This window comes from Meles meles, chromosome 8 (genome assembly GCF_922984935.1).
Source record: "Meles meles chromosome 8, mMelMel3.1 paternal haplotype, whole genome shotgun sequence".
NCBI classification, from domain to species: domain Eukaryota; kingdom Metazoa; phylum Chordata; class Mammalia; order Carnivora; family Mustelidae; genus Meles; species Meles meles.
The window spans coordinates 19,872,354-19,887,262 of record NC_060073.1 but is presented as its reverse complement, the minus strand read 5'-3'; the positions used below and the strand labels follow the sequence as shown (position 1 = coordinate 19,887,262).

General features: G+C 59.8%; 2 protein-coding genes across 8 annotated transcripts in view; both read right to left on the bottom strand.

Moving 5' to 3' along the window:
* Positions 1-136: 136 nt before the first annotated feature.
* Positions 137-7,928, bottom strand: CHRM4 (cholinergic receptor muscarinic 4). The gene is made up of 2 exons (XM_046016945.1): positions 7,798-7,928; positions 137-2,680 (listed from the first exon to the last, which is right to left on the bottom strand). The coding sequence occupies exon 2, from the start codon at positions 2,649-2,651 to the stop codon at positions 1,215-1,217; it is 1,437 nt and encodes a 478-aa protein (XP_045872901.1). The 5' UTR covers positions 2,652-2,680; positions 7,798-7,928; the 3' UTR covers positions 137-1,214.
* Positions 7,929-11,917: 3,989 nt separating this feature from the next.
* AMBRA1 (autophagy and beclin 1 regulator 1) overlaps positions 11,918-14,909 on the bottom strand; it is a 178,674-nt gene continuing 175,682 nt past the window's right edge. For all 7 annotated transcript variants that reach the window (XM_046015994.1, XM_046015996.1, XM_046015997.1 and 4 more), the window contains one exon: positions 11,918-13,489. In XM_046015994.1, coding sequence (XP_045871950.1) covers positions 12,993-13,489 — 497 coding nt within the window. In that variant the 3' untranslated portion in view covers positions 11,918-12,992. The remainder of the gene's footprint in view (positions 13,490-14,909) is intronic.

Sequence of the window (14,909 nt, the reverse complement as noted above, 5' to 3'; positions counted from 1 at the left end):
CCAGGGAGTTTGCTGTGGTAATTTGTTGGGGCAGAAACTTGGGAAGGAAAGGAAAGGCGGTAGGGATGTGGCTTTCAGGGGACTGGGGGGCTTGGTGAGTGCTCCCCGAGCTCATGGAAAAAGCAGAATGGTTATGAAAAATTGCTTTCAGGGCCCTGACTGACTCCTGAAAGGATGCCCCCATCCAGTCCCCTGAGCCTTTCAGTCTGGTCTTTCCTGGGGTGGGGTGGGGGGGACGGGAGGCCAGAAGGCTCCCTAGAACTGACACTCCTCATCTCAGCCACTCTCAAGCAAAGGTCTTTTGGTACAGCCCACTACCAATAGAAGGTTCTGTTCATCGGGAGAGAGGAGATGGGAGCTGCTTGCCTGAACCCATTCTCCCCGGCGACCCAGGCCTCCCTCACATGCTGCAGAAGCCTGCTGGGGGGGCTCCTCTCTGCTCAGCATGGGACCACAGGAAGCCAGACCTCCGCTCCTGAGCGTGAGATGCTGACCTCCTAGCTGCCGCATCCTGACCATGACCAGGACAGTGATGGGGTGGGGGAGGGATTGAGAGGGGAAGGGGAGTGCCTGAGAGCCCACAAGGGCCTGGCCTCCAGCGAGCCCACCCGCCCACCCAACCAGCGCCTGGCCGAGTAGCTGCAGCAAGGGGAGAGCTCTGGCCCTGGAATGGGACCTAGGAGGAGGGGCTGGGCCTACATGCGGGGTGCAGCAGGGAGAAAGCACCGACTACAGCAGAATGGGGGGACCCTACCCTTCTACTCCCTTCCCAAGCCTCCTTTCCCAGCATCAGCTCTCTTGCTCCTCCCAAGGGGATCCCGGGCTTCTGCTCCCCCCCAGATGTCCATTCTCCCAGCTGCGCCGGTTGGTCACAGTGGGCCAGGTGCCCCAGAAGCCCAGCACCTCCCAGCAACCTGAGGCGGGCCAACAGAGGGGCGGCCAGGCAGTCTTGCTCCAGACGCTTCTGGGGCTGAGCCTCCTTCGGCCTGCGCTGAGTGGAGATCTGGTCTGTCCGCATCCCGCCACAGCTGCTTCCTGAGCCTCACAGGGCTCTCGGGGACCTCAGTTCTCTTCGGTGAACAGGAAGACGGAGAGAGCTTCCAGATTTCCAGACCTCTCCGCGACCGCCGGGGGAGGGACCACCCCCCGTGACCACCCCCGCGGCTCAGCGCACACACGCGACCACCAGCGCCTCCTGTGGCGCCTCTGCCCGCCTACCTGGCTGTGCCGATGTTCCTATACTGGCACAGCAGCAGGTGCCGGAAGGTCTTTTTAAAGGTGGCGTTGCAGAGGGCGTAGCAGGCGGGGTTGATGGTGCTGTTGACGTAGCAGAGCCAGTAGCCGATGGACCACACCGTCTCGGGGATGCAGCTGTGGCAGAAGGTGTTCACCAGGACCATGACGTTGTACGGCGTCCAGGTGAGGATGAAGGCCAGCAGGATGGCGAAGATGGTCCGAGTCACCTTGCGCTCCCGGGCCGCCATCTGGCGCTTCTTGCGCACCTGGTTGCGGGCAATGCTGGCGAACTTGCGGGCCACATTGGCCGCTGGACGCATGCCCGCGGGCGTGGCCGGGACGATCTCGATGGCTGTCACACACTCATTGCCAGTCTGCTTTGTCACAATCTGGATCTTGGACCATTTGGAGGCGGGGTTAAGGGCCTGCGGCTGGAGGGGAGGGGCGGGCACGGCCGGCGTGGTGGCCTCCGCGGTGGACAGCTCCGTGGGGGGCCGCTCCTTGGTGTTGTGTGTGGCGCTGCCCGAGCTGGACTCATTGGAAGTGTCCTTGTCGGCCATGGGGCGCGGAGGGGGCGGCAGGGCAGGGGGAGGGGCCTCCTCCAGCTTCCCGTTGCGCAGCTCCTCGGGGCCCGCGTCCCCCGGCGGGGCTTTCTGGAGGCTCTGCTTCATCAGGGGGCTCTTGAGGAAGGCCAGGGTCTTGGCCTTCTTCTCCTTGGGGCCTTCGGGCCGGTGCTTGTGGACTCGGCTGCGACTGGCCAGGGAGATGTGGATGTAGAGCACCGTCATGATGACCACGGGCAGGTAGAAGGCCGCAATGGCAGTGCCGAAGGTCACCGCCGGGTTGGACAGGAACTGGATGAAGCACTGGTTGTCTGGCACCGTCCGCTTGCCCACCACGAACTGCCAGAACAAGATGGCGGGCGCCCAGAGCACGAAGGACAAGACCCAGGCGGCGGCGATCATGAGGCCTGCCATCTTGGTGGTGCGCCGGGCTGGGTAGGTGAGGGGCTTGGTGACGCAGAAGTAGCGGTCAAAGCTGATGATGAGGAGGTTCATGACCGAAGCGTTGCTCACCACATAGTCCAGGGCCAGCCACAGGTCACAGACCACGGCGCCCAGAGGCCAGTAGCCCTTGATGATGTACACGGTGTAGAGGTTCATGGAGAAAGCGCCGATGATGAGGTCGGCACATGCCAGGCTGAAGAGGAAGTAGTTGTTGACTGTCTGCAGCTGCCTGTTGACCTTGATAGACAGCATCACCAGGATGTTGCCCACGACAGTCACCAGGCTCAACGAGCCCGTCACCGTGGCGATGAATACCATTTCCACGGTCTCATAGCGGTTATGCGTGGACGTGACCAAGCGCACAGACTGGTTGCCCGAGCTGCCATTGACTGGTGTGATGTTCGCCATCTTGGTTAGCCTTGGCAGCCAGGCAGTGTCTGGAGGAGGAGGGAGAGAGGAAAGGGTGAGCTGCTGAAGGGGTTTAGAGAGGTAACGCGAGGTGACAGAGGAACATTGTCCTTTGGGGCCTTGGAGAACTCCGTCCCATCACTGCCTCATTTCTTTTTTTTTTTTTTTTAAAGATTTTATTTATTTATTTGACAGATAGAGATCACAAGTAGGCAGAGAGGCAGGCAGAGAGAGAGAGAGGAGGAAGCAGGCTCCCTGCCAAGCAGAGAGCCCGATGCGGAGCTCGATCCCAGGACCCTGGGATCATGACCTGAGCGAAAGGCAGAGGCTTTAACCCACTGAGCCACCCAGGCGCCCCACTGCCTCATTTCTTTAACCATTCATCACGTATGAAGCGCCTACTGTGTGCAGGCACCATCCTGGGTGCAGGAATTACAGAAGTGATTGAGACACACAAGGTCCCCACCCTCACGGAGTTCCCAGTCTGATTGGGGCAGACAGATGGACGGCAAACCACCAAAAAAAAAAAAAAAGGCTGGAAGGAAAACGAGGATAAATGGCATATAGTGGGTGAGTCAGAGGACAGACAGGGATGCTTCCTTGTTGGGACCAGTGAAGGCCTCTCCAAGGAGGGGATCTGGACAATGGCAAGGAGGCAGCCATGTGAAGAGTCACAGAGGTGGCTTAGTCAGGGCAATAGCCAGAGCAAAGGGCCTGGGGCACATATGGGGCACAGAGAGAAGGCCAGTGTGTGCAGGCCCAGAGAAGCAATGGGGAGGGTCTTCAGTGGATCCAGACATCAGCATGTAGCTCTGGTCGGGAGCATTTATTCACCTCCTCAGTCATTTTGTGATCAAACATCCCGGGGGACCTGTCCTCCATCCTCCTAGATGGCACCAGGGACACAGGCAAGAATATATATTAGCAGCTAAGACTTCTCATCTACTAAGTGTTGGGCACTTTACTTTCTACCAATATTAACTAATGTCTTCCTCATGACATGTCTGTGAAGTAGAAACCTTTATTTTTCACTACTTCAGGTGAGGAAACTGAGGCACAGAGATGCTAAATAACCTGCCCAAGGTTCCACAAGTCCTTGATGTCCTGCTGCTGCCCCAGAGCTAAGGGTTCTGCCAGAGGGAGACCTGAAGAGCCACAAGAGCCAGTGAGGCCACCTCAGGGAAGGCTCCGGGGATGACCGGGGTGGCCTGGAGGGGGGAACCACTGAGGACGAGGAGAGTGCCATGTAGAGGGCCCAGGAAGGTACATACCAACACAGCCTCCCCTCCCTGAGCTCCCCCTCCCAGCCCCAGGGTGTGTGTGGGGGGCACTCAGTGCAGGGGTGGTAGGGACCATCCACAGCAAGGGGCTGAGGGAGGACCAGGAGGAGTCAGAAGCCGAGAGGGCCTGTCAGCCAAGGAAAGACACACAGGGCTTCCAAGGGGCCGGCACCAGCTCTCGGCCCAACTGGGGACAGAAAGGGGCCCCAAAGTGTCCCTGAGGAAAGGGGGGGACGCTGCAGGGGAGCCTGTGGCCACCCCGAGGACACCCCCTGGCCTGCCAGTATACACAGAGAGCATCCCGGCTGGGGTCCCCCAAGCACATGGCCCCTCCCCTGAGCCTGTACCCCCCCTCCCACCCAGGTCCCTCCTCATCTCTCCCCTGCCTTCCTCTCCCATACACGTGAGGGAGGCCCACGCCCAGTGCGCTGTGCCAGGGCAGCCGTTCAGCCCAGCCTCCTTCACACCCGCCAACACATGCACCATTACACACGCACACGGGCCCCGTCCCAGCCCCTCCAGCCCCGCGCGCTGTCGTATACACAACGTCTGTGTGTGACAGAGAGGAAGAGAGAGGGCGAGGCAGCCAGTGTGGAGGAAGGAGCACTCACCCAGCAGCCCAGGCTCCAAAGCCAGCAGGGTCCTGGCTCTGGACCAGCCACCTCACCTTCCCACCCCTCTCTTTCTCATTTGCAAAATAGAGAGGACCCGGTCCCAGACCCCTCCCAAGCAGCTATGGGGACCAGTAACTGAACTTTCCTGCAAGAAAATGCGCCAGAGGCTAGAGGCAAGGACCAGGGTGACCCACCCCCGCCCCACGCCTGGCCTCAACCCCTCTCATTCGCCTCTGCAGACCCAGCCCCGGCCTCCTGGCCTGGCAGTTCACGTTCGCCTGTCCAAATCCTTGGTTCTCAGGAGGAGAGGCTCAAAGAGGGGAGTTGCCATTTCCAAGGTCACACATGACTCAAGGGCAAAGGCTAAAAACTAGCCTCTCTGGGGTGTCTGACAGCCCCATTTCATCTTGGAGCGTTTCCGGTGTCTCCCTCTACGCTGGTAGGGCAAAAGCACCTAGCAGGGAGGGCCAGCCCTTCCCAGGCAGGTGCAAGCCAGCGCCAGGTGGGCAGGATGGATTTGTGTCCGCCAGCTCCAAGGAAAGCCCCGTCTCAGCCTCCGGGGGCCAGGACACAGGCTAGCAAGATGGGAATGGGGCTAGAAGTCCCAAATACGAAAAACATAGGAGCCCTGGTTTATTGAGTGTTAACTAGGAGTCAGGAATCCTTCTGAGCTTTTTCAGCAGATTACCTGGTTTAATCCCTACAGAAGCCTGATAAGGCCGGTACTATTAGTATCCCCATCTCACTGATGTAACTATCTTCCTACAGACGAGGATAATGTTAATTAACTTGCCCGAAGTCATCCCGTGTGTAAGGGGGAAGGGCTCAATTAGAACCCAGGAGGAGTCACCTTCTCAACCTCAACCTGTCTCGGATTTCCTGCCTCTTCTGTCCACTGCTCAAAACCAAAGAACTAATGGTCCCCTCCCGTTCCCTGCCGGCTCCCCCACTTAGCTTTCCCAGAAGAGAAGAGACCTCTTATCTCCATGGGGGACATCTTGTCTCCAAGGAGGTGACAGGTGGTTTAGTTCCCCTCTGGGTCCGCTAGGGGAAGCTGCCAGCAGCAGAAAGGGTGAAGCATGGTGCCTCACCGACTCCCGCCCCAGCATCTTTCTGAACCCCTCGGTTTCCTCCGCACACATTCTGACAGCAACCCTCTCTGGGGCCTCTTTCTGCCATCCAGGTCCACCGGAGAACCGGGAGTCGAGCAGCCGCTGCCCAGGGCTGTGCACACCGCTAGATGGCAATGTCGAGCCCTGGGTGCCGGCTCCTGACTCCCGGCGGGCGGCGGCTCTTTACCGCCGCCCCCAACTCCAGTGCGACCGAGAACACAGAGGAGGCTCCAGGGCAGGGTCTCCCAAGGGTAGGACGTGCCCGCACCCCCCAACTCCACCCCTTTGCCAGGCCCTGCCCGCGAGCTGCCCTCGGCCCCGCGCGGGTTCAGTGGTGGGAAAGTTAAGGGCCCCGGGCTTCCACCCGGCCCCGGCGAGCAATGTGTGGGCGGGAAGGCGAGTGCGAGTTCTGTTTGTGTGTGATTACTGGGGAGCGCGAGTAGAAGCGAGTAGCTATCTGCATGTGCGTGTGTGCGCGCTCGGCCACGCCTGGATACCAGTGGGCCCGTGTGCGCGTGAGCAGGCCCGTGCCATGTGGACACGTGCTTGTGCATGCGTGCGCGGGCCCAGGGTGCTGTGGTCTGGGGAATGCACACGATTTGGGTATGCTTATGCCTGTGAGTTTGTGCATGAGAGCAAACGCAGAGCCCACAGTAAGGTGACCTGCCCGGGTTCAAATGGCCCTGCCAGGAGACCTCAGTTCAGACTTCCGCTGTCTGAGCGCAGAGAAGATCCAGTCTAGAGCCAGTGTCTGAATCGTGACAGTGCCCCGCTCGTGGATGGGAAGGGGTGGCGGCCAGACTACAGTCTGGGCTGCGACGGGCCTCCTGACCTTGGGGCATCATCTCGGCCAGCGCCCAGTGGTGTATGGGTTCCTAACGCTGTGGCGTGGTGTCCCAGCCTGGGACTGATTTCTGCAGGAGTCGCCCCACTGGCCTTCCAGGACACCCGGCTCAGCTCAGCGTGCTCAGGAGCATTATGGTCAAAGGGTGCCCAGTCTGCCGGTGGGAGTATGCCGGCAGCACCCCCAAAACGGGGAGGCCCAGCTGGGGCTTAGGTCAGTTGAGTGTAAGATTCATTCCCTCCCACACTTCTAACCCTACACCCCGCCGGAGAGGCACCATCTGGCCCCAGCGGCTAGAGTGGGCTCCGGGTTTCTCGAGCCCTGGGCCTGGGCGGACCTCGAGGGCCGGTTGGGAGTTATTATTGGGCTCTTCTGGAGGCTCCTCCAGGTCCCCTTCCTAGTCAATGGGGCCCTGGCGCTCCGGTGCCCCGCCCTCCCCCCAACCCCCTAGCACGCAGTTCCTGCAGCCTCTGGGCGTGGGCACCGTGCTTTCCCGGGTTCTGGAGCCCCCCCTTTTCCGGACGAGAAGGGAGCGCGTGCTCTGGACGCCGTGGGGAGGGGGTTGGGGTGTGGGTCCTTGGTTCTTAGGCATTCACTTTAAGGCTCCGGGAAGGCTGTGCCCCTGGATCCGTCCCTGGGGCGGGAGAAGAGACTCAAGAGTTCACAGGAGGGAAAAGGGGTTCAGGGAATTCGCCGGGGACACTGCGCCTGACACTTCCGCCACTGGGCCCGGGGCTTGGCTCCGGCTCTCCCGGGCTCGGAGCCTGGGCAACAGCAGGGGGTAGTCCTAGAGTCGGGGAGGGGCGCCAGGGGGAGGGTAGGGGTATTTCCGTCGGGGCTCAAGGTCGCGGATGGAGGACTTCATGGACCGGAGTGGGCTGGCAGCGCCGGGGGTTGGGGGCGGGGAGACGGGCGGGAAAAAGGCTCCTTAGGGCTCCAGAGCCTGGCGCCCTCCAGAGCTGCCGGTGGGAGGGCTGGAGTGCGGGGTCCCGCCCCCGACGGCTGCCCCTGGCGCCTGGAGGGCTGTGGGCGGGCACCCCTCCCCCGACCCCCTGAATGTCCATTCCTTCCCAGAGGCGCACCTGGAGAAGCTTCCGAGACTCCGGGTCTTTCTTCCCGCGGGGCCCCTCATCCTCGGGCTCTGAGCAGCTCCAAGCAGCGCGCTCGTCCCCAAAAGAGCCTGGGGCCCCGTCCCAGTGGGACCCGCCTCCGGGGAGCCTCAGAGGGTCCGGGAGCCCCATGTCCTTCTCCCGCAACCGAGTCCCCCCGCCCCCGCGCCGCCGCGGAGTCACTTACCAGACACCTCCGCCCCGGTCCCCTCGCACCTGACAGACGGCGGGACCAGCGGGCGGCCCGCGGGCCAGCGGGCGGGGCGCGCGGCCGGGCCGCGGGCCGGGGGCGGGGACGGGGTGCCGAGGGGCGGCCCCTGCTCCGCCCGCAGCTCCCGGCGCTGTGGCTTCGACTCGCGCTCACGCTCGCACTTTTCCCCGAGCCGCGTGATGTCACGGGGAAGCAGCCAATCCTGGTGGGGCCGCGTCGCCCGCCCCGGGCCGGCCACCCAACTGCGACGCGCGGGGGGCACCACCCCGGGCGTCGGGGACCCCAGCTACGCGCGCCCCTCACTAGAGCCGGCCGACAAGCTCCCCGCTCGGCCACTGTGGGGGCACCGCCCCCGGCTGGCAGTACGGCTTAGCGGGGGGCGCTGCCCTCCCGGGAGGCTGGGGTGGGGGGGGGGTGTCCGCGTTGTCATGGGGACGCGGCGCCCCCTCGCGGGCTGGGGAGGGAGCTGGCAGCCCCGTCTGGCTGCGCTCTCCGCCTCCGCTCTGACCAAGCACCCAGGACCTGGAGGTGGTCTCGCGCCCCGCCTGGACCTCCCTCCTTACGGGGCCCCGCTCACAGTGGGACCTCGGAGGAGCGAGTGTTTGACCCCAACAAGAGGTTACGGGTGGGTGGGGTCGGCTCAGCCGTCACGGTTCCGTCGGGGCAGAGAGCCGAGGGCCCGCAGCTTCCAGCCTCAGGGCCGCTTGTCGACCGCCGGGCTGCCAGAGAGGAGGGGCGCCGTCGGGGCCTGGGAAGGAGCTGGAGAGAGAAGACAGGCAACAGTCCGCCAGGGAGGAAGGAGACCGCCCATCGCACACAATACTTGACCGGCCCCCGACCACCGCCGCCCGGCTCCCGGGTCCCGCACTCCAGGCCGGGGAAGGGGTGCGCATCCCCTCTCCGGCCCCGGGATGGGACGCGCCGCCCAGGCAGCCGCGGTCTGGAGGGCGAGTTCACGATGCCTGTGAGGGAGAGCTGAGTGCCCAAGGTCACCTGGGGCGGAGCCCGGAGCGAGACCCCAGAGGGCGCGTGGTGTCTTGAGGTTTCCGGGAACCGCATGGGTCGGGGCCTGGAGACTTGGGGCCTTGCTAGTGCGGAGCGGGAGGGGAGGGCCCGGGAGTCCGCGGCTGTGGCGCCCGCGAACGACACCGGTGACTTCAGCACCTCGGAGAGCTCCACCTCTACCCTGACCTTGTAGGCTCCACACCGCACTACAGGGCACCCACATTTCTGACAAGACCTCCTGGAGCCAGCCATGGTCCGACTAGTTCCTCCCCACCCCCACCCCACGCCCAGGCCCTGATGCCTGTTACCCCAAACTCTTTGAGCACAAACACCCGATTAACCTTAAGACCGCGGGTTCCTTCTCTTGGAAAAACAACTCAGGTCCCGCCTCTCCACCCTCCCCCAAGGACGGGGGGGGGCGGGGGGCTGTGTGGGGGGCGGTGGAGGCGGGTAAGACAGTAGAAGGGAGGCGGCAGGAGCTGTCAGAGAAGGGGTGGGAACTGGGGTAAGAGCCGGAGCTGCAGGGCTTTTGGTGTGTTCTCCATACTGAATGTGAATGATCTGGTCTCCCATGAGCCTCATAACCAAGGACGAAAGAAGCTGTTGTTCTTGCCCCCACTTCACAGATGAGGAAATGGGCTCAGCTGGTTCATATGACAATCAGATGATAGTCCTGCCCTTGTTCCACTCTGCCATCTCTCCTTAGGGTCTAGGAGGGTACTCCTAGGAAGGTGAAATTATGGTGTGTGTGTGTAATGAGGAGACAGAGGAGGCCAGATACTTATAAAGTCAAACAGGGGAAACAAGCCAGGCCAAGGAATGGGGGCCACAGAAATAAGAAATGTCTCCAACCACTGCCTTGAGTTCTTCCAGAATCTGTCAGGCAAAATTGCTCATTTCCCTGAAATCCTTAACCATCGGGTAGGTAGGATTGACCCCTCCAATCCCAAACCCAACAGTGAACTATGGAGAGTGGAGTTGGGAACCGGAGGACCTGGTTTTGTCTTTGCTCTCTGCCTTTGACTCAATTGGGTTCATTGACTTGGGTGTATAGAACTCCTCTGAACCGAATTCCTCATCTCCGCCAAGCTCTGCCCTGCTGACCCCACAACCTTGTTATGACAGACAAGGGGCCTAGAGGCTCTACTATTGGTAGGGAGCTTCTTTATTTTTTTTTCTTTTTAATGATTTCAACTTTTTTTTTTTTTAAGATTTTATTTGTCAGAGAGAGACCGTGACCCAGCATAGGCAGACAGAGAAGCAGGCAGAGGCAGAGGGAGAAGCAGGCTCCCTGCCGAGCAAAGAGCCCGATGTGGAACTCGATCCCAGGACGCTGGGATCATGACCCCGAGCTGAAGGCAGCGGCTTAACCAACTGAGCCACCCAGGCGTCCCTCGTAGGGAGCTTCTATCCACCAGGCAAGGGATTTCTAAAGAAGGAAAGGGGTTGGTGTGGAGATAAAGTTTTGACAGGTAGCTGCTGGGCTCTTCATTGGCCAGACAGGATAGAGGCAAGGCTGGCAGGACCAAAGTTGGATCCTCTCATCCACAAGGCCTCTTCATACCCCGTTTTCCAAAATAACAGCAAGTTGGGTCCTCATCTGGGTTCAAACCCTGGGTCAGTTAGTTGTTTGGTTTGGGGGGTGGTACCAGTCCCATCTTGGAGGGTTTCTGTGATGAGGATGGAGATAATACACATGAGTCCTTGGCACGTGGTTTACACCTAACAAATTCATAGTCCCTACTATCAGACCAAGGAATTCTTCCTCTCCCTGGGGGTTGGGATATGTGGGTAGAGGGCAGGGATTGCAGTGGGGCACTCCTTCTGTCCTTCAATGAGTAATTCAAATCCCACATCTTCAAAGACGGCTGGCCCTAACCACTCCAGTGCTCTCTGACCTAGAATGAAATTATAGAGTTCCAAGTAATTCCAAGTAACTGTAAGAGGTTACATAATACAAGCTCTGTATCTTACTACAAAGCAGGAAAGTGAAGCAGATAAAAGGCAAGTGGCTTGCCCAAGGTCACACAGCTGGCTGATGTGTCTTAGTCCAGAACCCACTGTTACAATGTTCTAGAAAATTCTAGCGTTCGTAACTATGTAATAGCTCTACACACTGTTCTGTATTACTTGCTTGCCTGTTTAATCTTTTGGTTTTGTCTCTGTTGGGACAGTAATTCTACAAGCCCCAGAGCACCTGACAGAGTCGGGCACACAAGAGATAGTCAAGAAATAGCCGTTGCTTGGGCACCTGCGTGGTTCATCCGTTGAGTGTCTGCCTTTGTTTCAGGTCATGATCCCAGGGTCCTGGGATCGAACCCTACCTCAGGGCTCCCTGCTCGACAGGGAACCTGCTTCTCCCCTCTTCCCCTCTGGCCCCCTTCCCAACAACTCATGCTCGTGCTCTAATAAATAAAATCTTTAAAAAAAGATTGTTGCTGGCAAAAACCCCTGGGCTAAAGGCTGTTTTCTTGTACACTTCTGTAAGAGTTGGGGCAAATATCCTCCTCCCACTTTCTAAGTGGCTTGAAACTCAAAGTGGCCAAGGCCCATAGCTACAGGAGGCCCTTCAGCCACTGTACCAAGGACACAAAATAAAGGGAACTTGAGCAGCCAGCAAGTGGCGTCTTAGAGGGATGCCTGTAGACGACCAGCCCAGGCCCCCACCTGGCCAGCCCAGACACCCATGAGGGATGGTTTCCGGGCACCAGCGAGGATCCAGCTTTTTGGTCAGTCATGTCACACACCATTCCAGACCCAGAGTCCTGGATAGGAAGCAATCAGGATGAGGGCCTCTCTGTCATTCCTACCTACCCCCTTGTCACTGTTAAGGCTGCCCCAACCCTTAGCAAGCCTGGGGGAAGCAGGAGGTGGCGGGGACAGAGCCCTTGTACCACGCACACGTGGCAGCCCATACCTGACTGGCTTCTTCTGTTGAGGCAACAGACAGGGCTCCCCACATAAGACAGCAGCACCAGAAACTGCATGACAGAACCCGGCCCGCTTAGTTCAGTGGCCCCTTCTCCCCCGCAACCCCCCAATCACCACCCCCTCCTCCGTCCTCCATGGAAACAAACAGAGAGGAGCCTGGTGAGGGGCGTGTCATCATTTTAATGATGTAGATCTTTGGTGTTTCCCTCATTAGCAGTCAGACTATCCCCTCTCCTCCCACCACAATGTTTCTATGATGAGTTACAAACAGAAAAGAAATCACATTTTCATACTAAAAACAAAATAATTAGAGCCTTGATTTCTCCACTAGAAACTACACGTACAGTTCAAGATTCCACATGCAACACCTTAAGTCACAGACCGAGACCTCACACTCTGACCTGGAGTCTCATCCCCTCCCCCAGCCTGGGGCTGGCTTTGGCCTGGGCTCATGTAATACTGCTACCCACAGGTGCTGCTCTGAGGGCCGGGGGGCAGGCGGAGAGGAGCCTGGTGGACAAGCCCCGGGGGCTGGCCAGCCTACACCCCCCACTCCTGAGTGAGGACCTGCCCACCATCCCTTGACCCCATCCTGTATCGGGCAAGCAGGCTGCCCCCTTCACTCCATGGTTGTCCGCCATCAGTAAGTGCAGGAAGTCCCTGTCTTCAGGAATCCGGGAGCCTGGCCTGACCCCCGACTGTGGTCTCTGTGGGGTAAGCTCAAGAGAGGCTGAAGCTCTGGAAGGCTCAGAGATGGAGGTGGCTCCTGGGGGGGCAAGGCTGCTCCTCCTGCTCCTGGGCTCCTAGTGGCTCTGCCCATGCAACAGGGGACAGGGCAAAGCTGCCCCACTGGCCACTGTCCCGGATGGTTTGGCCCAGACCTGGAAGACAGTTCACCCTTCTGGGCTCTCTGCCCAGGGGTGAGTCTCTTTAGCCATGTTTCTGGGAGAAAGGGAGGTTCATGGCAGGGTACCCACTTCCTCCTCCCTTTATATGGAGCACAGCAGTATGGCTCTCCTGGGCTCCAGATCCTCCAGAAGGTTCTAATCCCAAGGCAAGCCTTGCCCATTCGACTGCCTCAAGCCTACTGCCTCTGACCTCATTCGGCGCCCCCCTCTTGCTCCTGTTCCCTGATGCAGCCCGCAGCTCTTCTGCGTGGACAGTTTCCAGTCAGCTGTGAGGTCCGGTTTCTGCTCAGCGGTTCCAAGGGGAAGCACCAGTGCACACATGGGTCTCTACCTGTTCCGTGGCTCCCTGCTGGGGCCCGCAGCTTCCCCCCTGCCGCTGCCACCGCCTTCAGCAAGGTGGTTGTTATTGGTCAGGTCGCAGTGCAGGGTTGGTCCTTCGGTGCTAGGAATGGGGAGAGGGGAGGGGACCGGGGAGGAAGGCGGCAGGGGCGGCTGGGGCGGCTCCCGCCCTGGGGCACTAGGCTGGTCCCAGGAGGCTGTCCGGGGGCTGAGGCCCCGCTCTGCCAGCTGCCCGGGCTCCACGAGCAGTCCCCGAGAGGCAGAGGGCCGTGGAGAGGACGCGCGGGTGGCCGCGGGCTCAGTGCCTGTCTGGGAGCCGCGGTGGATGCGGTGGCTGACGATGATGCTGTTGCCGAAGCCGCCCATGGAGGCCATGGTGGTGCTCTGCTCCCGCTGCACCACGGCCGTCATGCCCCCTTCTGCCATCAGCCGCTGGATCCGGCTGAGGGCGTCTTCCCCGCTCGCACCGGACTCGGAGCCCTCGCCTGGAAAGTAGGGAGCACAGGAAAGAGGGAGTTTGTGGCTGACCGGGACCACACAGCAGGGAGGCCACCGTGAGGAGGAGCTGGGGGATTCTCTGCCAAAAGCAGAAACGAGAAGAGTCCAACTCCTTTGGAGAATCAGTCAGAGACTTGAAAGCTAGACAAGACTCCCCAAATGATCCTAATTCCCATTTCTGTTCTACTGGTCGGAAAACTGAGGTGGAGGATAGCATGAGGTGGCCAATGCCACTCAGCCAGTTAAGAGGCAGAGCTGGACCAGAAAACGGGCATTTGGCTTCGGCCCTTCCAGTACAAGTGGCAGGCTAGTCACTACGTGAATGAAGGTGGCGGGGTGGCCACAGATGGCTGGCTTTGTCTGCCTTCTCCCTGTCCTGGTAACTGGGGGACCCAGCCCAGAGAGAGGGCGTGCTGCCTGGTCTGTGGAAAGAGAGGGCGACCTGCAGAGTGTGGCCTGAAGGCAAACAGTCTGCTCGGCCTCATTTCAAAGCTGTGCTGTCTTCCCTCGGTGTTGTTCTGTTTACTTCCTACAAGCTCACAAGGAAGACTGGATTTTTAACTGTTCCCTAGAAGGCATTCTGTCTCCTCTCTTCCCAAAACCACCAGCTTTCCCAAGCTGTTTCCCATTTACTGTTCTCCTTGGCCTGGGCAGGATGCCTGATACCCTCATCCTTCCCTGGAGACAGCCAACTGCCCAGGCCTGAGGCTTCACCGCACATCTCCAGGGAGGGAGAGAAGGTTCTGTTCCTTCCCCAAAGGCCTGGGCATCCCCACCCCCTTGTGTGGGGGTAGGGGAAGCTCTTGCTCAAATCTGTGCTGTCACACTAGCAGTGTGACCTTGGACAAGTCCCTTAATTTCCACCTTGCACAGTGCCGGGCCGAGAAAATGAGACAAGAGGCACAGCGGGAGCTTCGCGGCAGCTGTGCTGATGAACCTGGCGTCTGGGAGGAGTGGGGCTCTGTCCTGAGCTCCTTCCGCCTGTGCTAGCCCCACAGCCAACTCAAGCCTGTGGGCCGCCCGGACTGGCACTACCTATCAACTTATCTGCTTTGGCTACTTGCTGGCCAGTTTGGGATTTTACAGATTTGGGGGCACTGATGGTGAGGGTTTTTCTTTTTTTTGGGTACTTATTGTCAACAGCTATTTTTGTAAGACTTTTTTTCCTCCCTCCCTGTCCAGTCCCTGTTCTCTGCTTGCCTTGTGAGAGCTGGATTTCCAGCCAGCCAGTTTCACAGCTTCATGGTGTCTGAGGCCCCATTAGATCTCTCCCTCCTGGTTAGTGTTTGGCAGCCTCATGCCATGGGTCTTCGCCAGGTGCATCTCTCCAGCACCAGGCAGTGCAGACTCTGCTTGAGCTTTCCCTTCCGTGGCTGCAGTTTGCTTTTCTCCCCATCAACGCTACCC

What these genes read in the sequence shown, in the direction of transcription:
- CHRM4 (XM_046016945.1), bottom strand. Translation starts at nt 2,651, where the DNA reads ATGGCGAACATCACACCAGTCAATGGCAGCTCGGGCAACCAGTCTGTG.